Consider the following 26,352-nt stretch of genomic DNA (forward strand, 5'->3'; position numbering starts at 1 on the left):
ACAGAAAGCTGGAAAACACAGGAGGTAGGTGCTAAGAAATTCCCTAGCATTATCAAACAAGTAAGAATGGAGAGGGGGAATGCAAACCTGAACCAAAAAAAACCATGCATGAACAATACATTATCTTTAGTGATGATTGCTACTACACTAACTCATGTCCATATCATTCGCTATTTTCATATTGTGTGGCTTCACGATATAGCTGCAATGAAAGTAGCAGCCAAATTAGCCAAGGTCTACTTGCAGACTGATTAACAAGTTCCTGCATCAGAGTCACCATTCTCTTTTTGACCATAATGCATTGGTGTGCTACATTGGGAACAGTGAGCAGGAATCGACATGTGCAGTGGCTCTGTGAATTTGGTCAGGATTCACTGTCACCCACAGAGGAACAAACTCATTTCACTGGAAACAAAAATTGAATTATTTGGAAGACAACTTCAGGGGAACGTGAAGGTTAATGGTAAAGTCTCCAATTTTTCTCTCTCAAACCAAAAGATAATAGTTAAGCTACCTTGTCACATTCCTTATCTCAGTCAATACCCTCAATGATCCTTCCATGTAAGCCAAAAAGAAGTGAGACCTCAAGGAATCTAGTAACTTGCTCATTGTTACATAGTTAGTAACCACTAGAGTTGGAATCTAAACCAGACCTTTGACTGCAAGGCACCCCCACTTGGAACTAGGTCATGTAGCTTCCCTTCTCTCTGATGGTGGTGCCCCCCCACAGTCTTGTGTGATAGCATGTTTTCTTCTCTTTCCCTTTCTTCTCTCTTTCCCACCTCAAATCTCCAATCAACAGGCACTCCTACCACATACGTCTAATACACACAGCATTTACATACACACACATTTTTCCCCCCATATACCAAGGGGATGAATATTATTTTAAGAACCTGAGCCTTAATCGAAATAGTGAACTTTTAGGCTTAAGCCCTTGGAAAGGTGATATATTTAAACTACTGGGACCACCTCCCTTTATGAGGGAGACTACAGGCAATTCCTAACTAAAGCCAAGCTAGTTCACATGTCTGCTTTGAAGTTGGTCGCTGGCAATTGAGAATGCTCTGAGTACCCAGGTCAGCCCACGTGACCCACAAAGCTCCTCACGGATGGAGCCATATATTTCAGGAACAACTAACCACGATTTATCACATTGTTTTTATAGTGAAACTCAATCCAAGTTCTTGTTTGAGGATCTGGGAATGTCTTGCCCTTCCTCCCTGAGAGAAAGGGAACAGGTAAGGTGGGTGGGTGTGAAGGAGGAAGAGCAGGTGAGATAATTTGGGGGGCCAGAGCTTTGTTAGATCTCTCTGTTGCATTCGGTCATTTATTCCAGACTGGAGAACAAAGGACTTTTGGGCCTTGGAGATCAGGGCTCATTTGTATGGTCCGATTGATAATAGTTAAGACTCCTCAATATTGGCTTATGGAGGTCATCACAAGTTTGGGTACAGGCTGAATCATTACAGAATAAAAATCACAAGACAGCATTTTAATTGGCCTCCCTTAGGTCATTTAACAAATAGAAAGCTAACTTGCGCGAGCAGAGAGTAATTAATGGAGGGAGCAAACAGAGGTTCATTTAGTAACTTCCAAATAAGTTCCTGTGTCTGAGGTGGGGAAAAAAAAGGTAGCCTGCAACATAAAGATAAACTGTAGGTATTTAAGTCACAATGTCTTCCTCCAAGCACTGTTCATTACCATCAGATGTTGCAGTGGCAGTGGGGCCAGTTGGAACTAACTTTATTATTAGAAGCAATTAGGGAGAAAAGGGGCAGAATTTCATTTGGTTATTTCAAAACAAGTTTCTGTGCATGGTTTAATGAAGGCCTGCAGTGTCAAGATAAAATGTGTGTTTTACTGAAAACAGCTTTTGCAAATGACTGCTTGTTACCAGCCGGTATCTCCAGGCTGAGTGGTCCGGGGTAGACTGGATTTACATGCATGACATAATATAATAGTTCAGCTGTCGCAGTGTCATGGAAGCAGTAGCAGGCAGTGGGCCTGGAAGAAGACTGTCTTCAGTCCCTAACTCTGACCGTGGCCGCTGAATGACCTTGGGTGACCTTGTGGAATGTTCCGGCCTTAGTTTACTTATATGGAAAGGGGAAATCGTAGTAGTGTTTATCTCACAGGGTTGTTGTGAAATATCGCTACATTTAATATATGTTAGACATTGTTATAATTATTAACAGGTATATTCAAGAGTCATTTGGGTAGGGAGCTGTTTTTAAAGAAGGACTTATTATAGAGAGGCTACCCTAAGTACAAATCAATAATAGAACCAATCACATCTTTTAAATGGAGTTTGCATGTAAAGTGTGACAGATATTTGTTTTCAGTCATAAAGAGTTTGCACCTAAATTCATTTCAGACAGCATTTCGATATTTCGGTAGAAGTCACATGTTTTAAAAACATCTGATTCCTTTTTTAGTTTTGCTAAGCCAGTTGTGAAGCATATCTTTGGATTTCTCACCTCCTTATGTATAAGCTAAAAGCTGGGGCTGTTAGTATTTCCCTAAGTTGGCACTTTTCCCTTATGACTCCTCCGGGCAGCTTTCGGCTCTTCCTTCATATATACACCTGCGCTAAGAGAAACTGCCATGAATTGAGCTTAGAAGACCATTTAAAAAGCCTCAATTGTCACAAAACAAAGGGGGAGTTGGGCTTTGGCTGCCTTCTAAATACACTTTTAGAGGCTTCTTGACCACAGTGAGAGACCTGTCACCCGTGGCTTCAAACTCTGCCCTGAATGTCCCATTCTTCAGTGAGAGTATGTACTATCTTCAGTGATTTTCAGAGACTCCTTCATTAAATTCGCAGGGTTAAAGATTGATTTTCATCAGATGGCTACAATGTATGCACATTTGCTTGGGAATATGGTTTACACATTATGTTTTAGTTTTGCAAATCAACAGCACTTAATTAACGTGCCATGTACCCATAATATTGGACCCATATGATGAATAAAATGTCTTTCTTGGACCTTGGTAAGCAATGACTGTTATTAAAATCTATTCATTTTGGAAAACACCAAACTAGCAGAGTGCCCTCTACATATTTGTGTGTTTTCTCAGACTTGTATTAACCCACATTGTTTTTCAGGCTGCCCTTACTTAATTTATGCTCATTTGAATAATTTAAGAAGAGCCTTTGTCACAGAATTTTAGCTCTTACACTGCAGATTGTGAGAAAGAAAAAAGATGAAAAGTATGTATTGTATTGTATTGTAAAAGTATGTATAGGTAAAAAGTATGTAAATATGTATTGGTGGAATTCTCCCCCAAAGTCTGTGTGCTCTTATTCAATGTGAGTTTTAGAAAGAATTGGTTTAAGCTAATATATATTTTCTCTAACCAAGTTGTCTACTTTGAGTACTTTTTTTTTTCTTTTAGCAACCATATACTTTGTAACATTCATTTTTGAAAAGATTCAGAAGATCGGTTTAATAAGAGTTGCTGATGCCCATTCACAATTAATGTCTACTAGAAAGTCAGAGCCTAAGGTTAGATTACAAACAGAATAAACTATGCAACATAAGGACTATCTGAGGGGAGATTTTGAGAGGAAAGACATAGATATTTACTCTTACCCTGGATCGTTCTTCTAGTTTTGTCATCATGACAACTGTGGCGCTCCGTTGCTCCCATATCATTCTCCAAAAGTCCCCAAATGTTTCAGGGAGAGATCCCTGTGTTGCAATGTAGGCATTTTGTTTTCTGTAGCCATCTATATAGTTGGCATTCACATAGTCACTTCCTGGGATGCCTGTAAAACAAAGATCGTGATTCAACTAGGTGAACATATCACAAGAGCAAACAGCCTGGGACACAGCCTAATGGCAGTGTCACATTATCGTTCTACACTACACTAGGGTCACGGTGATATATTAGATTTTGAGTTTTAAGCAAGATTAAAACCAGGTCTTACAGGGTTAAAGAAATGCAATGCTTGGATCTTTATAAAATGATAAGGTGGACTACCAAAGGAAACAAAAACAGAGCCAATTGTCCACAGAATGCCTTCTCTCACACATTGTCTGTTTTCTCCATTGCAATAGATAGCTTGCAAAGGAGGATAAACAATTATGTGATCACATTCCTCATACATTTTCTTCCTCATTCCCAGGCAAAAACTGAATAAAATAATGCCTGAGTGTGAAAAATGCAATACGGGGTGGAGCATATCATAATAGTAAAAAATTCTTTGCAGATTTAGCTAACAGGGAACTCATTTAATCCTCACAGCAACTCTAGAAAGTAAGAACTATGATGGTTTTTCTTTCAGAAAGAAGCAAACTGAGAGGCACAGAGATTAAAAAAACTTGCTCAGGTGGGAGGAGTCAGGTGCAATTATAGGCAGGTAGTCAGCTATGACTGTGTCTAAACCTCTGTAGAGCACTGCTTCTGTTTAAACCTCACAAGGTTGTTGTATCCCATGAGCCTCTCTTTGGATTACGACAGTTGCCTCCTAATTGACGGTCCACTCTTACTTTTATCCTTTGCAGTCTGTTCTCCATGTAGCATGAGAGCGATTTTTATAAAACGTATTTCATACGCTGTAAGTTCTCTTCTTCATACCCAACAGTGGCTTCTCCTTACACTTCAAATAAAATCCAAACTCTCAACAACGGCTACAAAGCTCTGCCCTTCTCCAAACTCATTTTGTTCCACTTGCCTTCTAAACTTCTAAATCCTAGACTCTGCTTCAGTTAGAAAACAATGATCTCCTACCTTAGTGCCATCCCACATCCTAGAACATGCTGTCTCCTTCTCATCATGAAACGCTCAGCCTCCATCTCAGAAGGCCTGCCTTTCATACTCTGGGACCTCAGAACTCCCTTGACAATTGTTCATATTACTTATTGCACATTGTAATTATACATTTCTTTGTTATCTTGCTTATTGCCTGTTTTGACCTCTAGACCATGTCTGTTTTATTCACCTTTGCTGTCCCTATTGACAAAAAGAGTAATTTGTCCCAGTTCCAACATTTAATAAGTATTAGAGCTGTAATTTAATGCAGACATTCTAACTGAAAGCCTAATTTTCCTTCAGGATGGTACTTTTCAGAGAAATACACACAAGTTTGAGTTTCTTCCAAGGCAGTGGCCTGAGTGATAAAGGAAATCAAAGCTATTCCACATGAGAAAGGGATATATAATTTGACAAAGGACAAGGTAGGGGTTGGGGATGAGTATCCGCAGACAGGTTCAGGTTTATTCTGTTGTGACTCAAGTTTTTCAGTTCTCAAGGATCTAACTACAGAGATATAGATTTCCTCTCTAGTTTAATAAAGTATTTTCAAATTGTCAGAGTCAAAAAGAGAATAGATTTCTTTGGGAGGTAACAAGTTGCCTATCACGAGAGGGTAACAAGCACTTTACAGGGATCTCACCATGATATGGGAGGTGGCATTAGAAGCTCTACATGGTCCCCTTTTGCACTGGGAAAATATGGGTCCTGGATTTATGGAAACAAAAAAATATTTTCTTTATAATGGAACACATGTTCCCAAGCTAAAATTGTTATATTTCACTGATTGCCACTTGCAATTACTTTGGCTGCTTTTCTGATTCCAGTTGTAAAACTGATCCTCTCAAGAAAACTAATGAAAGTCAGATGGAAACTACCGGGCTCCGAGATGAGCGCATGGATATGGAATACCCTCAGCATTAGTGAAAAGCCTTTTGAGCAAAAAGTGAAATGCACAGTTGGTTGTAATATTATTCATCTATTACAGCTACTCAAGGAACAGTTGGGGCTCTGGCAGCCCTTTGTTGATAAAGATCCTATTCCTTCGTGACATCAAATTACTGTAGATTCAAAGGACAGTTTAAATAAAGTCCTCAGGTTACAGCCACTGGGAAGCAGCACATCTACATGTCCACAGGATTTGTTTCTGAGCCAATAATAAATCTATTCTATAACACAGGAAAAGCCCACTTTTAAAATTGTAATTTGGCAGTTAGCGACATTAAAGAATTGATAAAAAGGCTTCTGTCTATAGGCTTCACTCAGGTACCAGCATACAGAAAGCTTTTTTTCCCAGAAAATTCAAAACGGAGAAGCTGGGTTAATGACTCAGAAGATGCATCCATTGGGCATCGTACCATTTCCCTCTTGTCAAAGATAACAAATGGGTCTGAACAAAGTGAGGACACAGGTGATGGACATGAGACTCATATCTACAGCAGGGGAATTAAGCCCATCCAACAGTGTAATGTAAATTTTGATCAGTTATTACATAATGAGTTGGTTTTAGACATACTGCTCAAGTTTGAATAATAATAAATTATATTATTATTATTATTGTTATTATTATTAGGAATGGGTCGCTACTGAATAATGGTTGCACTTCCCAGGAATAAAAGTACAAAAATTCTGCCTGAAAACTCCTAGGGGCCTGGGATCAGTAGTGTATCACCAAATACTTTAAGAATTCGGGACTTGATAATTTGAAGACTCAAAAACAAAAATTCAACACCAATTAGGCTAATGTTTATATCCTGAAAATTATGCTGTGGTTCCTCTTCTATTTCGACACTTCTCAGTAAGGAGCTTTTACCTGGAGTGAAAGCTTCCTTCCAGCAAATCCCTTAACCCACTCTGGCAAAATCGCTTTCCAGGTAAGTTCTCTCTCACATGTCCTTTGCATCATGGCGATGAGAGACAGGGCTATGTTCGCTAGAAGCTCTAAGATCTATTGCATATAGTCATACAACCCAACATAACAAGTTGTGTAGAAAGATACGATTTTAGAAAGGGTGGTGGCTTCTCTCCCCCTCCCCTCCTAAAAACACTAGCCCCCGATTGGAAGCTAAAGTTAAACAGCAGTATGTTTCAAGTGCATGAGACCTGTTTTCAATGTGATATATTTAGAAAGATTTTCAACCAACTCTGTGTAAAAAACAAAACAAACAAACAAACAAAAACTGTTGGCTTCCCAAGTGTTCTGGTGCCGTGAAATGCTTCTTCAGTAGCTATTGATTGTGATGTTTCTGATGGGAGGCTGGACCTACAAAATTCTTTCTCTTTTTTGGGGTGACCTTTTCTAAGTAATGCATATTTGTTTAATTTTCAATTCCCTGCTTTATCCAGACAATGATTTGCATTTGCTAATGCAACACTAATCAGAGTTTACTACTAATCTAAGAGAAGTGTTTGAGAATTAATTGAATTCCTCTGGGGCTATGATAGATGCAAATCTAACTTAAAATGCAGTACTGAAAGAATATAGAATTACTATAAATTAGCTGACTACTTTTATTTCTTGGAGTCAAGGAGACCTTCGTGTAATACCATAATAACGGTGTTTGTCTTTTTTTGGGGGAAGGGGCTAGTGGGGAGGAATTATTAAAACAAGAGCATAACAAAGATGTCTGCCTTTAGCTTGTCACAGGCAAAAATCTTAGGACTGACACTGCTGTAGGAACTGTCCACTGGAGTCAGTCTTAATGTCATTGTTCAAGAAGAACAATTTAGGTCTAAAACTTGCTCTTTCCTAGGAATCCATAGCTTTACTATATTTATAAACATTTCATAAATCCCCACGTATTGTATTGTTTCATGTGTATTCTCTAATTAATGATAGTCCTGTAAATAGTATCAATAATGTTTGTCATTCTAATCCTGTAAGTGAGAAAACCGAGGCTAGATCCTGATTTCATATTATACCAGTATGCCCCATTTCTGTATTAGAGTGTATTACACCAGTTAATGGACTGTTCCATCTTGTGGTATTTATAACTATTATTTACATGCTTTATACTGGGTCTCTGTGTTTTGGGCAAACTAAATTTTGAGCTGTAAAACTCAAGCCTTTAAGAAGAACAGGGGTTGTGATGGGGTGAACGGTTGGTGGAGCTGTACTTCTGTGCTCGTCATGCACAACGAGCCACAGCAAACAGCTATTCACACAGAATCAGGCCAGCTTTAGGATCTCTCCGTATTGGCTGGGAATTGCTAGTTATAGCTTTCAGTGGAAAAATAAGCCTGGGCATGGACTTTGGGATCCACTGTTCTTTTAATAGTCTGCCAAACTTTGAAAACATTATCATGAGTTCAAGATGCAAGGACAACACCCTTTCTTCTCATCTAAGCATGAGATGAGTAGGATAGGGCTCCAGGACGATGTGTTTGGATATTAACAGAAGGGGAGGAATCCTTGGAAAGGTGAAGCTACTGTGTTGAAAATAATATTTGTGATGAATAATTACTGAGGAACGCTTTAAATCATTGAAAGCATGTTGTAATGTCAAAGAATATCCGAGCTGTTTTGTTAGGACTGGGTTAAAATAAATTGTTGTTTTTTTCTGTTAATTTGAGGAGGACTAATTGGGCCAAATGGGTTTATTAAAAACAAACAAACAAACAAACAAAAGAAAACAAACAAACAAAAAACTTGCTTTGCATTTGATCTTGCAGGTCAGCAGATAAATTAATTTGAAAAGATTTCTCTTGTTGAGGAGTGTTTATAATTTAAGATGTTTTATAATAACAGCCCTGATGTTATCTGAAAAAGCAGGACCCAAAATTGTACATCAATTATTTTATCGATATGAAATCAAGCAATCATAAGGAGAATGGCACTCCACACTGTAGGAAGTCACATGTGCTTTTGGAAGTCTTGGGACAACACTAAGCATTTGCTAAAAATTTAGAGAACTTGACCAGGAAACGGGGACTCTGGTCTAGGGCTGCTGGCCGTTTGCTCTTTGCTATGTGGGCGATTGTTCAACTTGTCCAGACCTCTGATGCTTATCTGTCAAACAAGGCATGTTGGACAAATTGATTCCCTCAAGTCCTTTTGAGTTCTAAAATAAGATGTCTCCCTGTGGTATTCTTAGCCTTCGTGGATTTGGAAATCTCTGTGAAGTTATTTTAAGATAAATAGAGGCTTTGTGTCTCTCAGATTAGGTAGGGACATGCTCTGATTCTCTTTCAAGCTGATTCCACTGCTTCTACCTCTGATGTGATGAGATTTTTCTGTGTGACTGATACTTCAAATCTTGATTAGAGCCTGGTGGGGTAAAAAACAAATTCAAGAACAAGAGTGGGTAGTGGGATTAGGCTAGCAGGTGGTCTCTGTTCAGAGAAAGAAGCCCTCCTTGGATTATGGAGCTGAGGATGACTAAGAGGTGGCATTAAGGGGAAGGCAGAATCCCGCCCTTGGCTCCAGGGGACAAACTGCCACCATAATATATAGTAAGTCCTCATTCCTTGTACTCTGTGGGGTCCATGACTTCAAGTGAACCAACATACAACAGAACTAATTTTACTACAGGCTAATTGATATAAGTAAGAGTTAAGTTCCTATGGCATACAATCAACATTATAATGAAACGATGCTATTTGAGGACCTGCTGTGCAGAGCTGGACAGGGACCCTCAGCTCAGTGGTTGCCTGCTCCAAGTCAGTGTGGCACCAAAACGCAGGTACTTTTATTTCCTTTCACTTCTTCAAATCCTTAGTCAAGTTTATATCAAAAAGAAATTGTTTTTGGTAAACCAGTTTATTCTCTGTGGTAAGAAGAAGTACTCAAGTTTCAACAGAGCACAAAAGCTACCTTTTATTTAGTAAATAATGTTCCCTCCTCTACTTCAATACACGAACAAAACAAAATAAAACCCTTAAATAACAGCAACAAATTGTTGGTTAAGACCTAGATTGAAATTTTTACAACCTACAATGCAGAAAAAATGTTTACTTTGTTTGCTGATAGTGGCAAAACTAGAGGACAGAAAATAGAAAAACGAAATCCAATAAAAATTATTACAAGTAAATTTATTTAATTCCCAAGAACACAGGTTTTCTTTCCCCTTCACTTGCACCATGGCAGACATGCATGGCTGTGTGAGAACTAGCAAAATGAAGGGTTCTCTTTGCTACATAACAGAGGGAAAAGAAATGTTTCTTGCAAGGGCACAGTGTGTTCTCTGCCATGGCATCCCCGGATGGAACCGCAGTTTGGCAAACTATCCTCTCTGTTTCTACAGTATGCAGGACAATGTGTTCAAAAGTGTGCCTTTGCTCTGTGGGCACTATAGCTCATCACCACCATGAGTATTAATGGGGGACTGGATAACTTTCAAAGAGTTTGTGAACCCACCTTCCACCCTCTCAATGTTCTGTCCTCTCCATGGTTTTCTATGCTTCTGTATGCTGAGGAGGCCAGCATACAGAAGGAGGCCAGCATATAAGAGTGGCCCCACAGAAGGATGGAGGCGATTGAATTGTCTTTGAATGCATCTCAAGATTAGCTACTAGTTTAGGGGAATTATAAGCACCTCATTTCTAGTTAGGAAGCACTTTGCCAGCTAATAAAGCAGAGCTTGGGCTAGCGCAGCACACCTTTTCAGCCATATCAGAGTTTTGGTCTACTTAGCATATATTAATAAATATGCAGTTATTACAGGGCTTCATTCATCAATTAGGTAGTCAGAATCAAATAAGGAGTATTGACAGGAGCTCTGTCTGTACGAAACTCTCAGAGCCACAATCTCCTCATATATATCCTGATATATGAGAAGCATTATCACAATGTTTTTACCCAATACCTCTGTGAAAATCAAATGAGTGAATACATTTGAAACTTCTAAAATATCAATTTTATATTAGTTATGATTGCTATATTGGGTCATCGGGAAACTCATGGCGCATTTTTGGATTGAAAAACATGGAAAAATATGTCATCCAATAATAAACAGATGAAGGAAACCTAGTCATTCCAAAATACTGTACTGACGAAAAGTAATTCCAAATCTGAAATGCCCCTTTCCAGTTTTTATATTTTCAAAAACAAAGTATAAAGGAAAAACTAATTATTTTATAACCTCCCAGCAATGTACAACCTGTGCCTATATTCTTCTCAGTCGCATACAGCCTGTGTTTTTATCCTAACAACACAGGAGTCATGCCACAGAACACCTAAGTTTCTCTACAGCCTCAGAGTAATGGAGTGTAGATTCATTAGTGCAGAGATGTACAATAAAAATGGGAAAAAAATCCCAATAACTGAACTAAAGACAATGGAGATAAAAATAAACTCACAGAGCTTTCTGATTTACTCTTCAATTAGCTTCCTGAGAACAAGAGCAAAGAAAAATAACAACACAAGCAGCCATCTCTTAAAAACGTTTTTTCTCTTTTCCTGGTAAGAAACACTTCAGGTACAGGCCGAGGTAGGAGCTGTATAACAGATCCCCACACCACTAGCTGAGCTGCATGCAGGAAAAAGACACTATTTAAACAGCTGAAATTATTCTTTACACAAGCTGCAGGAACTTTGTGAAATCATTCCCAGTTCCCACAGGCTAAGTCCCATTAGCGTTCTATTTAAGACAAATTAAGCTATAAAAATTTGTGCACTTTTCCTCCAAAAGAAAGATGCTTTTATTTCTTTTTTTTTAAAAAAAAAATCACCCTGAAATAAAAGGATTAAACTCTATCATGCTTGTAAACAATTAACGTGAAAAGTAAGACTAAGCATGTTAAAAAAGACAAAAACAAAACTGTACTAAATGATTGATGTTCTGAACAATATGAGAAAAATGAAATTAACCAATAATTAGATGAGAATTAGAACAAAAAGGTTTTTTTTTTTTGTTTTTTTCAGATGGGACATATATTCTAACAAATTTCCTTCAGTTTGTTCAATAGAGTTTCAAGAGCAAAATAAAATAAACAGCAGGTACCCACAAACTATTCACCAGTGACTTGGCTAACAAGAGAGAAAAAGATAGATCAATAGACAGTTGAAAAGAAAGGAGAGAAAGAGAACCTGGAGGGAGGCAAAGTATCATATTTAGTGGGTTTGTAATACAGGAAATAGCATATGGCAGCTATTAAAGGAATTCTTTACTGGGGAAAAAAATTTTAATTCTTTGAAGTTAAAGTTTCATATGGAACATTTGTATGCACTATTATATAATTAACTGATTTTGATTTTGCTAGGTTTGTTTGTTTTGTTTTTACTTATTGAAAAAAAATCAGGTACTAGATATGGACTGTAAAAAAATTTTTAAAAAAAGATTCACAGCATGGTTAAGATGTGAAATTGGAGAATATGTTACTGGGGGCTGACAGCTGTTTTAAATGAATGGGTAGAGACAGCATTGAACACTGCAGAAGAGATACTAAGACACGACTTAAATACAGAGACTAATGTGGTGGCAAATGGTGAAGCAACAGTACAGAGGGATATCAGGAGGTTCTTCTCTTTTTAAAATTAGGTTTGTCTTCGGGGGCAGTTATTTTTATGAGCCACTTTCTCATTTTAAAGGTGCTACACTGCCCATCTCCCAAATAATCAGGTTGTAACATCACCTATATTATTTACAGGTTTTGTTTCTTAAATTGTTCCTATTATGCAAATCAAAGAGCAGATGATATATTTTGGATTTCAATTTAAAAGAATACATTCTTCCCCCTCTTGAAATCTATAATGCTATTATGGATCTGGTTTTCATTTATCGAGCATCAATATTTTCTTTTGCTTCACAGAATTCTTCAAATCTATACAGCTTACTCATTTGAATATTATTAATTTTTCCTTAGATCATTTACAAAACAAATTCCAGCTGAGGATAAAAGGACCCACTGATAGTAGTAGTAAAATTCATAACACCAACAACAATCATTTTAATAGTTCGCAGTATTTACTGGGCATTTTCTGTGGGCCAAGCATTCCTCTAAAGTCTTTACATGCGTTAATGCATTAAATCCTGATAATTCTAGGAGATAGATACAATTATTAATCCTATTGCACAGATGAAGAAACTGGGGAAAAGTAACTTCTCCAAACAAGCTCTTCGGAAGCAAGAGCCTAGGATGCTTTATTCTGAAAGAAGCTCTTGAGTAGCATATGTGCCCCCATAAGAATATACCCATTAAAGAGATGAAGTCAATAAATATATTTATGTCTTGAAACTTTAAATATATAACCCCAAACTAGAAAAAATGAAATGAACCCACATTTACTAAGCTTCTTTTATCAGATTAATAGGCACTAATGTTAAAGAATGAATATGGCATGATATAGTTTATTCTTTGCCATTTCTAATTCTCTCATAGATAAAACCACTTTAATCTGACTTGGTAGCAGAGACAAACACCAGCCAATAATTCTATTTGGGGTAAACCTTCTGGCTTAAGCATTTGTTTGTCTGTTTCCCCTTAAAAGAGCTAATCTCTTAAAGTCCAATGTTTAATATTTATCTAACTATTCATAGTGATCTCTGGATTTAGAATCAACTCTCGGAATTTTAAGAATGTCAGGAAGTGTCTTACACATCTTCATTTTATGAGGCTACAGAACAAAAGACACAAAGTCAGGGAGAATGGGCTGGCAAAGGGGTTGTGTATCCATGATCTCTGTGAAATTCGTGTACAGCATGTGTAGATGCCTTTTGTTCTCAGGTAGGGTTTAAAATGTTCATCAGATTCTCAGAAGGACCCATCTCCCCCAAAGGGTCTATGTTACTTGTACTAAATGACATGCTGAAGGTTCCCTAGCTGCTTAAGCTGGGATTCAGCTTTCAAACTTCTGTCTCCTTATTCAACCATCTTTCAAATTATCTTAAAAAGTAATATTAAAAAGCCCACCTGAAAGCTATTTATATGTCATTTATTCTCTGGAAAAATTCACTTTGACTGGAGTGTAAGAACACAGTTGAAGAGCTCAGCTCAAAGATTTTTATCTTAAGTGTTTCAAAATGTATACTGTAAAATTCTTAGGTGGTTTCCCCACCCAAAAAGGCACCATTTTTGAATTAAGTATGTCATGTATAGGCATAACCATTATGACTTCAAAAATGGCCAGAGGTTTGAGTAGCCAATTGAAGAGAACATTAGGCTTGAGTCCGACGGACTCGTATATTAGAATTTTGTCTCTGATACTTACTAGTTATTGACTACAAACAATTACTGGACTTTTCAAAATTGAAACGTTTCCTCATCTGTAAAATTGATAACAATTAGTTTACAAGACTGTTCTGAATACTGTAGATAAAATCTATACATGTGTTTATATACTGTATATAAAAATCTATGACTGGTATCTTCCATGTAGTGGGTATCCAAATAATCATGTCTATTATGACTTCTTGCCTCTGTTGTTCAATTAAAAAGTAGTGTTTTAGATTTTTCTTTATATTTAGACCAGGCCAAATTAAAAAAAAAAATCCATGTCAATATGGTTTATAAAATGAAATGTTAATTATAATCCTACTAATGGAAACAGTGCTGACCACTGTGAAGACTATTTTAGGAAAAATAATCAAAACCAAAAAAAAAACAAACAAAAAAACTCATTTTATCCAGGACTATAATAATTTGATTGGATTTTTGCTAGTTACAAGGCATTATAATAAGTAATATGCCACTAATCGATATTCCTAGGTTTATAAGAAGTTGAAGCTACCTAAGAAGATATTTGACGTATGCAGGTCATCTGTGGAATCAGGTAGTGATACAGGTACTTAATCTCCTGCAATTGTAGGCCTTTGATGCGTTTGGATCAACGATGATTTCCCATCTGGTGTCATTGCCTCCGATTAGTTATGTCATAAAATAGAAAATGAGATACTAACATGTAATGTTTGTGTTATCCACAGTTTCATGCCAAGTGATAAAATGGATTTTTAGGAAAAAAGATAAGGCTAGGCATTTGGATCCATGCTAAGTTACTTAGTCACAGTCACGACCTGTATTAGTAGGAAAGCTGTGTGAGTGATACGGCCTGTGGAAGACTGGGTCGAGGAATCAGACGAGTTCAGTTCTAATTTGAGAGTATTAAACACTATGTGACTCAGGGCCAATTCTCCTTCTGAGCTTCAGTTTTCTCATCTCTGTTGTATGTATAGTAAATAAAATAATTGATATGAAAAGTATATAGAGCTAACTCTGGGAAGTCAGAATTGAAAGAGGTTACAGGTAAAAAAATTGATACTTAGAAAAGTCAAGGTTACATAACTAGTTAGTCACAAAGCTGTGACGCAAACCCAGGTTTCCTTGTTCTTCATCTTTTCATATATGTATTTCTCTCATACTACTTTAATAAAAGTATACTTCTAGACAACCTTTGAATTCTATAAGATTAACATATAGATTATTTTTATGCACAGATAAACATTGGTTTCCATTTAGTCATAGTTTGACAACACTTATCTTAAATCATTAAAATAAATCCTATCACCTCTCTTCTTCAGGAGTTACTTTCTTTAAAAACTGCTTAAACCTGGAGGTAACCCCAACGGTAACTGGATTGGTCAGTAATGTAATTGCGTTTCCAACTGCTTACCCTATAATTCAACAATTATAAGCATTTTGTAATTAGGACTCTCTTGAATTTATTCTGCATTTTTCCCAGAATAAAATGACTATAATTTGAAAACATGTCATGAAGTGTCACTATTTTCAAGGAACTCAGTAAGCATATTGGTGTCAATATAGAATTCTTGATTCTTTTAATTTTTTTCATCTGCCATCTCCCAGTGCAAGTGGTGTAAAAAGTTTGCTCTATTAAATAAAGATAAACACAGTGTAAATCACTTTGGCAGCTTCTAGTGTTTTCTTTAATGTCTGTCAGATCACTTTGCAGAGTGATATGAAGAGAGTGGCCAGCACCACAGAAAGAATAAGAAGAACATGCAAAATACAACCCTCAACCAAAGCCTTTTAAGTTATTGCCACAGGAACTCAAAACAAGCACATTGAATTTTATGAATTGTGCATGAAGTCACTCAATATGTTACTACGCTTGAAAAATCTGGTTCTGTGTTATCAAAGCACCCTTTATAGGAGAAGCCTCAGTTGGTGGTTTTGTTGCTAGCATTTTCTCTTTGTGCTTAAGACATAGGATGATTGTTTGCCCCCTTAAATATCTGCTGGTTAAAGGTTAGTCTAAGACAAAATGCTGTTCATGGTTGTACTCCAGATTAAAGCTCTCAGTACAGACCATAAACTTCAATGAAATGCTTCTAACCTTTTGCATAACACTAAAAATTGAAAGTTTTGGTTTCTAGGTCAGCTCTAGATTTAGGGTATATTGTGGGCACAGAGCTATAAAAAAGGCAGGTTTTAGTCTGATTCAAGTGTTTTGGCTTTTATACTGTAAAAGTAGCATAGGCATGAAATGTACATAGTTTCTAACTATTATAATAAAGGTGCGAGGAGGAATATTCCTTGTTTCTTGACATACTTTACTGTTAAGATGGTAGAAAACAACAGGTTAAGGAATACAATGATGGAGTGGGGAAAGGTACAGAGAGGTGGCAGTCTTGCATGACCTAATTTTGAGGGGACGCAAAGCTACAACACAGCAAAGGTAGACTGACCAGTTTTCTGGCCAAGACAATGCCAAATACGCTCTCAATTTACATTGATTGATTTTATTTCTATAATTTATCTCGCTTCCATAATGAAACAAAAGTAAGATTTCTCTATCTGTGATTTGGTTTAGTTTCTCACTTACTATTGAGATCGTTTAAGAGACTTGAGACAAGAAATTGCTATTATTTTATTTTTACATTTTAAAATGCAGACTATAGAGATAAAATGTAAACCCTATTTGCTAATCACCCACGTATGCCAATTACAGTTTCTAAACAGGACTTGAAAGAAGCAGTTACCTGTTTGACACTACCCTACTTGAACTAGCATCGGTGAAACTTCAATAAACCCGATCAATTTTTTTTCAGCATAGAAAAAGGTTAACTCTTGAACCCCGAGGATCTTCAATTGCCTCAAAAAGGGATTATAACATTTTCTGACATCAAAAGTAAAATTGATTGTGAAAATTTTACAAAGTACATCTATGCCACATAATACCATTTTGATGAAAGGGGCTACAGGTAAGGGCTTGCTCAAATGCTGAAAGATAGTTCTTGTTCCCCAGAAATGGAAAATAAATGTAATGGTTGCCTTTGGTGCTTACTGGGAAAGCTTTTAAACAGAGTCTCATTTTCAAATGAACTATTGGCACTAAGAAAGCAGGTAGGACGTGGCCAGGGTTATGAGATAAAATGATGGTCATCAAAGATTTCAGAAGTAGAAAAAAGGGAAAGATACTCGAACAACTACAGATGAAAATGTTTGAACTGTAAGGTTCTTGAAAGAACTGAGTCTGAAGCTCGTATTATTTAATGTTTTATAAAACATCTGGAAGACAGTAAGCAGTAAACTTTCAAGCATGAAAAGGCTACAATGCTTTTGTGCGTGCCAGGAGGATGTAGGTGATACGGGGCAGTTGGAGGACCAGGTTAGCTGCTATAGCAGATGTGCGGATTTTAAGTGACATTGTAAACAATTTTCTAAGGATAGCAATCCAAGGTGCTACCATGGCCAAAAAGACTAACAAAACGTTGAGTGCTGAACATGAACTCCTGATTGTTTATAATACACCATGTAAGAGAAATTTATTGTTGGAAAGGGATGAATGGAAAATACTCTCCTCATGCATACTTAAGAGAAACTTAAGGTATTTTTGAGAAGTAATCCTCATCTTTCAAAAGCATTCATTCCCTCTGGAATGTACTCCTTACCACAACTATGAGAGAGATTACCAGGCAGTCCACACGTTATATGTACCAGACATTTCCAATGTGCTCAATTTCTATTAATCACCACATCACCAACTCCTAACCTTTAGGTTGTCCCTAGTGGACATCCTGATTTAGTCACGAATAAACAAGCCCCTCACCTATTTTTAAATAACAGTTCAGGGGCATCGTCTAACAATCACCTTTTTGTTTATAATCATCAGCAACCATCAGTAAGGTAGAGGTAAGAAAGTAATGAGGGATGCTCTTATGTTATATGACGGCAGGGTTATTATGTACCATGTATAGTATACTTGTATGAGAAAGGAAAAGTGAGAACAAGCAATGCCTAAATCTTAAGGAACTATTTACATAGATGGCTGAACGCCTAGATAAAACTATGTTTTCATGCACATATTTAAACCCATGGAAATAAAGGTATAAATAACACTGGTATTTCCTTACCTTCTATTGCTGATAGGAGAACCCGGGAATGATCATATGCGATTACATTTGCATATCTATTCTTTGGTTTGTTTACTTCCAAGTTTGAATGTTCCCATGTGAATTGCTGGCCAGGGTCAATTGACTTTAAAAGAAAAACAGCACACACACAGAAAATCAATACTGAATAACATCAGATTATAGGCATTTATCACAAATAAGAAACATGATTTAAAAAGAAAATTCTGAAGCCACACTTCATCAAGGTGATCCTAGCTGTGAAGCTGAACGCAAATATAACCAGAATAACATGAAATGATTAATCATAGTAAAAAAGAGTGATAGTTGCCAACATTGATTCGAATGAAAAAAAAATCAATATAGATGTTCTGTTAATATTGGAAAGGCAGGTTTATTTATTTTCTACCTTTCATTTCCTTTTCTGCTGCTATAGTTTACAAGCTACCTTAGTTCAATATTCCTTCCAGTTCTATGAACATTATTTTATCTTGATTACTCATCCCTATTCTTTCCTATCTGAACCTAATCTCACCCCTTAAATTGACTGGTTTTTCACTGGCTTCATTGGGCACAGGTTTTACTACTGTTTTGTCACCTATTGACTTATGTCTTGAAGGCAACTTAAAATTTTGTCGGTTTCTCCATAACACACTATGACCAGTATCACAAGGCAAATTATACAATTCAGACATTTAAGAATAACAGTAAAGAAGGGAGGTCAGTTAAATGTAATAATCATCTTAGTCTGAATATTAATTTATAACCCAATGCAAATAGATTGAATTGCTTTTCTATTTACTATGTTTTCCATTTATCACTATGTTATCATGTTTACAAAGTTTGCTTCATTTTATTCTTTATTTTAAACTTATTTTCTCTGATTTTTAATGCCTTTCTTTGATGCTTTAGCTCCAAGTTATTCAATAATCTAAAATAAATATTTCACAGATATAAAATAATATATAATTTTTTTTATAGTTAGTTAAAGTAAAACCATTGTTTTGAGACTGAATCCAGGCTTTGATTATAAAACTCTGGGGGATATTTTAATTTCCTGCAATGTTATGGAAATCAAAGTATCTTTCATTTTATCACAGGACACTGACATTTTTTAACACTGATAATTTCATGGTATATGGAAACATAAGTTCAGTAATTACATAAAACATGATTTTAAATGATCAAAATCAAGTTTTCAGAAATAATGAATGATAAATTAGGTATATATACAGATGAATTTTTTTAAAGGCACTATGTTAACATAATTTTTAGCAATAATTTTGGATGCTGGGTATTTTCCATTCTTTTATGAGTATACGTAGAACTCAAAAGTAAAACATATCCAATGGCTGTTACAATATTAAAGATGCATGCATTTTGTGTTCAAGGGATAGAGCTCAGCATAATAGTAAAACTAACCAGTGTTACAAGTCAAGCCTTTTAATAATCATGAATAGCCTCCAACCACACTAAAACTCTCAGCAGTATAGATCGCAGCCTCTAATTTATGAAGGATTATAAACTCCTTTTCCTTTCATAGCCTATGCTAATCTATATGTAACTAGTCAATCATTAAAGAGTATTCAGCAAAATAATTATCCATGCCTTAGAGTCTAAAGAATAGTGTAATTAGGGGTCTTTCTAGTTGTTCTTCTAAGGAAGCTCGTCATCTCCCCTGTGGAATGAATTCCCCTCCAAGTATCCCATGAGCTAAAGGGGGCTGAAACATTCAAACACCTGGTGGAAGCCTTCAAGTCAACTTTGAACTGTCACACAAAACAGATCCATTCAGTGACCCTGCCTTAAAAATTTCTCAAATCAGTGATGAATCCACTGTCCCACTGCCACTCCCTAAATCCAGTCCTTTAGTGTCTGGTATCCAGTTGGAATCCCTCTTCTAAGCTCTCACTCCAACATGTTCTTTATACCAAAGTAGTATTTATAAAGCACAACGCTGGATGTGTTAGGTCCATGTTTAAGAACTTCCACTGGCTCTGGGAGACCTCAGCTTAAATTCTGAAGTCCTTAGCCACAGTGTTACCTCTACATTTTTAGTTATCTTTGCATTCACAAAGATGGTTCAATAAATGGTTCAATGAATTTCTTTTTTTAAGGAATTGAAATGATGAATAAATGTTGAGAAAACGTCATAAAAATCATAGAGTAATTCCTCCATATAACCTCAGTGCTAGACAACCGATTATGGAAACTGCAATGTACCATATACCAAAACTTTAATGCTTGCGATCATATGACTTAATAATTAAGTATGTGACCCTGAAATTAAAACTACCACTGATATTCCACTTTACACTGATGAACATTACTTAGTACATACGCTTCTTACATGTCATTGTCTAAAATATCCAAGAAGCTCCTAAGCTTACTGAGGCCCAGTCCTTGGGTGGAAGAGTTGCTCCCTCTGATGGCCTTTTACTCACAGATGTGTAAAATGACATAAACTTAATTAGACTGATGAAATTGCATCTATCAACTCAAAGACACTGTTAATTCATGTCCATTTCCACTCTTAACACCTATTCTCAGCTATCTCCATTATTTGATACCTATATTGAAGAGTTTGTGAAAGTTGACATAAGTAGAGCCATTTTAGAATAGAGTCAGAGCAGGATTCCAGTGGGACTGCCTTGTACATCCTGTTTTCCAAACCTTTGAACTAGGCCAAACCATGATTGTTTTACAAACCACTGTTTGTAAAGTTGTCAGGAAAGTGGACATCCCTATTACAAGGGCTATTGGTGATGGGCTCTCCATCTGAAGACAGGATCAGTAACCAATCATGCATAGTCAAGAGTAACTCAGCTTGTCTGCACCTATAGGAATTCTTTCTTCTTTTTATGTAATTATCCCTTTCCTTTTCTCCTAAAAACACATTGCCTTCACCTTGTAATCGGGACACTATCTGAGTTTCTCCCTGAATCTATGTTCCCTGAATTGCCATTTTTTGACCCCAAATAAGTGCTTGTTGCCTCTCATTTTGGCTTTTTCATTTTAGGTTAACAAATTTAAAATTTGGTAATGGAGACATGTGCAGAATGTCACACATGTTAATATGTTTATGCTTAAAGTATGACCCCAGAGAAGATGACCTGTAAGTAACAGGTTAATTATAATAATAGCTGCCAGCTCATTATGCTTTACATGAAATAAGCTGTTTAATTTTCACAAATGCTATGAGGTAGCTATTGTTTTCTCCATTTTACAGACGAGGAAATTGAAGTAAAGAAAGATTAATTCAATAAATCTTACAGAAGACCTTCTCTGTGGCAGGCACTGCGCTATTTTGTGGTTAAGTAATTTGCTCACACCTCTAGAATCATTCATTTACCCTCAAACACAGGTCTGTACAATTTCAAAGCCCAGCTGATGATTAATAGATGGTAATTACTAAGCCATGGTATAACTATCCAAAAGGCCATAGCAAAATGAAGAAGCCCAACATAAGAAATACACCTAAACATCACTATCCTTTATCTCACCAGTCCAAATGATATTTCTTCCCAACTGATCATCCTGTGTAATTCTGGGGCAATTATATAAGAAATCAAGTTTTTAAAATGAGGTTGGCTTCACATGGATGAGAAAACAGATGGGATGCAGCTCACATTCATACTTGTTTTCCACGGATCAAACAAACATTGATTAAATAATGCTGACTTGTCTTTGCACCACACATACTCATCCATCTGCATCTATCTATCTGACTGAACATTTAACAATACAAAGCATAGATCATTATTTTGGAGCTTGTCAGAATGCTGAGAGCCGTAAATTCAGTAAAGAAGAATAACTACTAGTAGGAAAGGTATAAGAAAATCTTTTATATTTAGAAAAAAATAAAAATGGTTGAGGAAAATCAAATTTCAATTATCCATGTTAATGAGGCAAATATATCATGGATGAACAAGATCCTAATTCTAAAAACCTACTTTCTAGGCTTTTCTTAATGCTGATGATGACACAGTTACTCTGTGTCTTTGTTTTCTGGTTTCTCTTGTTGAGATTCTCTTAAGGAAGAATCAAATAATCAACATAGAGAAAGAACAACACAGGTCTTGAATGATACAGAAGTTGATTTCCACTTCAACATTATACTTTTGGCCAACCCACCATCATGATGTATCTTCCCTATAAAGTTAAGCTGAGGTCACCCCAACATTTTTCAAAATTTTTGAAATCAGTGTCCTTGCTCCAAATGGAGTCAACTCCTTCCTGCTGTTGGTATTTGGTTCTTCTGAGCTTGACTCTCAGGTATCTCTACTCATCCTTCTGGCTCTGTTTATCCAAACAACTTTCAGTAGGGTACTCCCTCTTTCCCAGCACCTAATCCAAAAGTCTACCCTCCAGAGCAGGAATCTTGGCCGGTTCTTCTTTAGTCTCCCTTAAGAGGGATTTTGTGAGTTGGAAATGGAGCAAGCTAGATTTATGCAACCAAAATTTGATTCATAACCTTTCTCTTAATAAACTATATGAAATTTACATATTAGATTGTCACAGAATTCATAAACAAGAATGCTATTCATCATCAGGTTTTCCAGTCAATCAACAAGGTACTGGGTGGACTTTATGTAGCATCTAAACCTTTACCAAGATACCAAACCATTTTACATTGTTTCCTTATCTGTACACTTGGCCACTTGGCACTTGACACACATACCCTCCTGTCTCACCATAGCTGATGACTGAATCATCCTAATGTTAATAGTATATCTTCAGCTTAATAGCAATAGCTTTGCCTAACAGAGGAAAAAATGACCAAATAGAAAGAAAATCCCCCTGTGACTTAAAGAAGAAAGGGAAAACCACAAGTAGACACTTGCTAATATCAGCTACTTTGTAGTTATGTAGTCTTTATATGCAATAGTCTGAAAGTTTTAATTCTTTTTTTAAAATCAACTAGAACTTTGTCTTCAAATAAGTAAGGGGGGGGAAAGCTACATGTAACTGATGGATTTATAATCTTGTGTTGTATTCTTGATAAAAAGCCAGAATTAAAATATAAATATTTCCAACCAAAAGTTATAATAATTGACACTTATATGGCATCTACCGTGTTTTCTTTGTGTTTCCCATGTATTAACTTATTTTATTTTATGAAAGCCCTAGCAGCAGCTACCATTATTATCACAATTCTGTAGAGGAGGAAACTGAGGTGCTGGGACGTTAAATAACTCTCTCGGACTCAAAAAGCTAGTAGGTGGGGAAGCCAGGTTTGAGGAGACCCGGTCTTCTGTACCCCAAGTCTGAGCACCTAACTGCCATGCTATGCTTCCTCTCTGACCAAGTTGGACGAGAGTCCTTGATTGTTTCACACATGGCTTTCAACTGTTCTCTTAAAACACAACACAAGGAAGGCTGGGAACGAAAATCTCTAAACTCAAAACAAGAGAGTGTTCATAAATTTGTATATAGGCTTATAGTTGTTGAGCAAAATTACATCCTGATATGACAGTGACTTTTTTTTGATAATGCTGAAGTTGTCATCCTAAAGCTAAGTCCCTTAAATATGGTTCTGCAAAATTTCAACTTCTCTATCCAGAAGAAAAAATAAAATGCACATGTGCAAAACATCACACGATACCAGTTGCTTTGTATTCCACTTCCCCTTATCCCACCAAGATAAAAACCTCAAAATATTCCCTTTAGAAATTCATCAAAGAGAAACCACAAAAAAAGATACATCCTGTGTTTTTGTGTGTTTTAAAACAGCTAACAGAAATTTAATTATAAAGAGAGAATAGACCAGCTACTTGACTAGGCCAAACTATGGGTCAGACTAACCATCCTTTTTACAGGGAATTGAACTTTCCATGACCTACTCTTCAGAGAAACACTATCTTTCCATATAATTCCCGGTCACTAGACACATTTTGTGCTTAGAGTGGTTTGCCCCCTGATATTCTCAAGTCCTTTCTGAGGTTTAGAAGAGCAATCTGCCATTGACTGTATGTTTCTGCAATGAGGCCTTTATTCATTCTCTTTCATTCATATTCTCTCTCCCAGTTTGGAAATGGTAAACTAATACGTATCCATTTGAAAAAGACCTACGTTTGCATAGTTGGGAAGGGCTATATTTTTGCATAATTAGCAAAGGCCTGCAATTGCCATAATGAGTACTTTCTTCAAAGAGAAGAGCATGAGTGCAGTTGAATTTGATGATGCTTTAAAAGCTGGAATGTGAGGCTGGGGCGGGTGGAAAGTATGGTGATGAGTGAAGTCTGGCAGAGCCCAGGGTGCTGGCTTTCTCTAAGCTCCTGGTTAGCTTTGGCAGGTCACATAACTTGGGTCTGTTCGCTCTGTTTCTTTTTCCTATCAATGTCAGTCATTCATCCCAGTGTCAGGCTTGTGCCTTTATTTTCTCTTATCTCCCTTTATCCAATCCGTCATCAAAACTTACTAAGTCTTTCCCGATAAAAACATGTCTGATCTAGGCCACCATTTACATCTGAAGGATTGAAATAGCGACTTTTCAAGACTCTCAGTGTTAACTAATGAATGGATGTGAAGGTCCTCTATCTTTAATAGTAGAAAGATGTACAATTTACAAATGTACCACACTTATCAAAGGCATCAAAAAATGTTTCAGATATCTTTGTATACAGTTAAATTTTTTTCTTCAGGTAAATAATAAAATTGCATCAACTTCACATGTTGTCCAATGGTATAATTTGAAATTCTGATTATAAAGTATCATGTAATAAATACTTAGAGAGAAATACCTAAAGTAACAATTTATTTACTTACATTATTAGAATTGAAATGTAGAGAAATAAAAAGGGGAAATTATACTCATAGTAAAGCATCTAGGCAAATGAGGTGAGTAAATATTTCAGGAAATCCTCTGATAAACATTTTCTTCTAAATTATATCTTGGCACTAAGGATGAGTTTGCTTATTTCTCTGAGGATACCACTTACTCCTAGAAGTACATTTAACTTAATTTAATTTACCACAGGGTAAAAATGACAAAAAACAATAACAACAAACATTGGATTCTTCAGCTTAGTAGGACAATGTAACCTGATCCCTAGAACGCAAAATTGCTATTTTACTGCTTTATGTGTGTGACTGTGGAAAAGATTATTTTTGAGAGATTGTCAAATAAGAGTTCAAAAAGAAGATAAAACTTTAAGATGTTAAAATTTAAAAGTCCAGATTTTTTTATTATCCTCTTAATATGCCCCAACATTTTCCTGGATGCTACTGATAGGGATACACAAAATTAGAGGTGATGTTCTTAATAACTAGAGTTTCGTGGAGAATCATTTTACAAATATAATTCGCAGACTAGGGTTTCTGATGTTATTTGCAAAAGCAAAGGAATTAAAATTGCTCCACACAGTTTGGGGCAAAACAAAACAAAACAAAACAAAAAGTTTTAAATTTTATGACACTACTCTGACCAAAGAGATAAAGTTAACTAAATTGGTAGACATTAATTGCAGCATTTATAAAAAGAATGATATATAGGTAACAAATAAAGGTGTCTCTTAAATGTAATTGGAGTGCAGCATTTAACTGAATAATACACAATGGCGTCCTTTCTTTTCCATGAATAACAGGGCACTAGTTTTTGGCACTGAATTAACAAAATGAATGAATGAATTCCTCACCACTCTTTGGAAATGTTGACACTTCTGTACAGAACCAAAAGTATTCAGAGAAATAATACGCGTAAAACACCTGACACAGCATTATCACTAAAAGAATGGCAGATGTTTTACTTTCTTCTGCCTCTACACATTGGTTTGCGTAAGAATTTCCTGATTTAAGACAAACTTAACAACCAAGAAATGCCTGCTTTATCCATGATGCTAAGTGTATCTTCATTGACATTGAACATTGTCAGACAGACAGATGGCAGGTTCTTGTAGGTACTGAGTTTACTTACACACTCTATCACATGGACAGATAGGTGGGAAAAAATAAAGAAAGGCAATTACCCAGTTAATTTAGGCCAAAAAATAAAAATAAAGATAAAATCTATTTCTGCTCTCCTATATGCTATGCAATATGTCCATCAGATTACAAATTGGCAAAGATAACAAAAACAACAACAACAACAAGAACACAGGCAACCATGTACACTTCTCACTATTTCCATTTCATTAGATACTGGACACCTGACTATTCTGAAATTGCAGGCAAAAGAAGTGTCAAAAGAAAAGTCAATAAATGAATAGCTTGGTTTCATAACTGTTGTGTGACCAATATTACAGCAGCATTTTGTAAACAACATTACAAGGGAAATAGGGAAGGTTAACTATCATGGTTTTTGAAAGTTTGGTTACATATGAGTTTTAAGTAATAACATTAATTTTTC

At 36.2% G+C, this 26,352-nt stretch overlaps 1 protein-coding gene across 41 annotated transcripts in view; it reads right to left on the reverse strand.

Annotated features, from left to right (window-relative positions):
• The window catches only part of PTPRD (protein tyrosine phosphatase receptor type D), a 693,301-nt gene that overhangs the window by 55,011 nt on the left and 611,938 nt on the right, over positions 1-26,352 (reverse strand). For all 41 annotated transcript variants that reach the window (XM_019665783.1, XM_019665786.1, XM_019665787.1 and 38 more), the window contains 2 exons: positions 18,009-18,132; positions 3,597-3,772 (listed from right to left, as the gene is read on the reverse strand). In XM_019665783.1, the coding sequence (XP_019521328.1) occupies positions 3,597-3,772; positions 18,009-18,132 (300 nt within the window). The remainder of the gene's footprint in view (positions 1-3,596; positions 3,773-18,008; positions 18,133-26,352) is intronic.

Source organism: Hipposideros armiger, unplaced genomic scaffold (assembly GCF_001890085.2).
Source record: "Hipposideros armiger isolate ML-2016 unplaced genomic scaffold, ASM189008v1 scaffold_453, whole genome shotgun sequence".
NCBI classification, from domain to species: domain Eukaryota; kingdom Metazoa; phylum Chordata; class Mammalia; order Chiroptera; family Hipposideridae; genus Hipposideros; species Hipposideros armiger.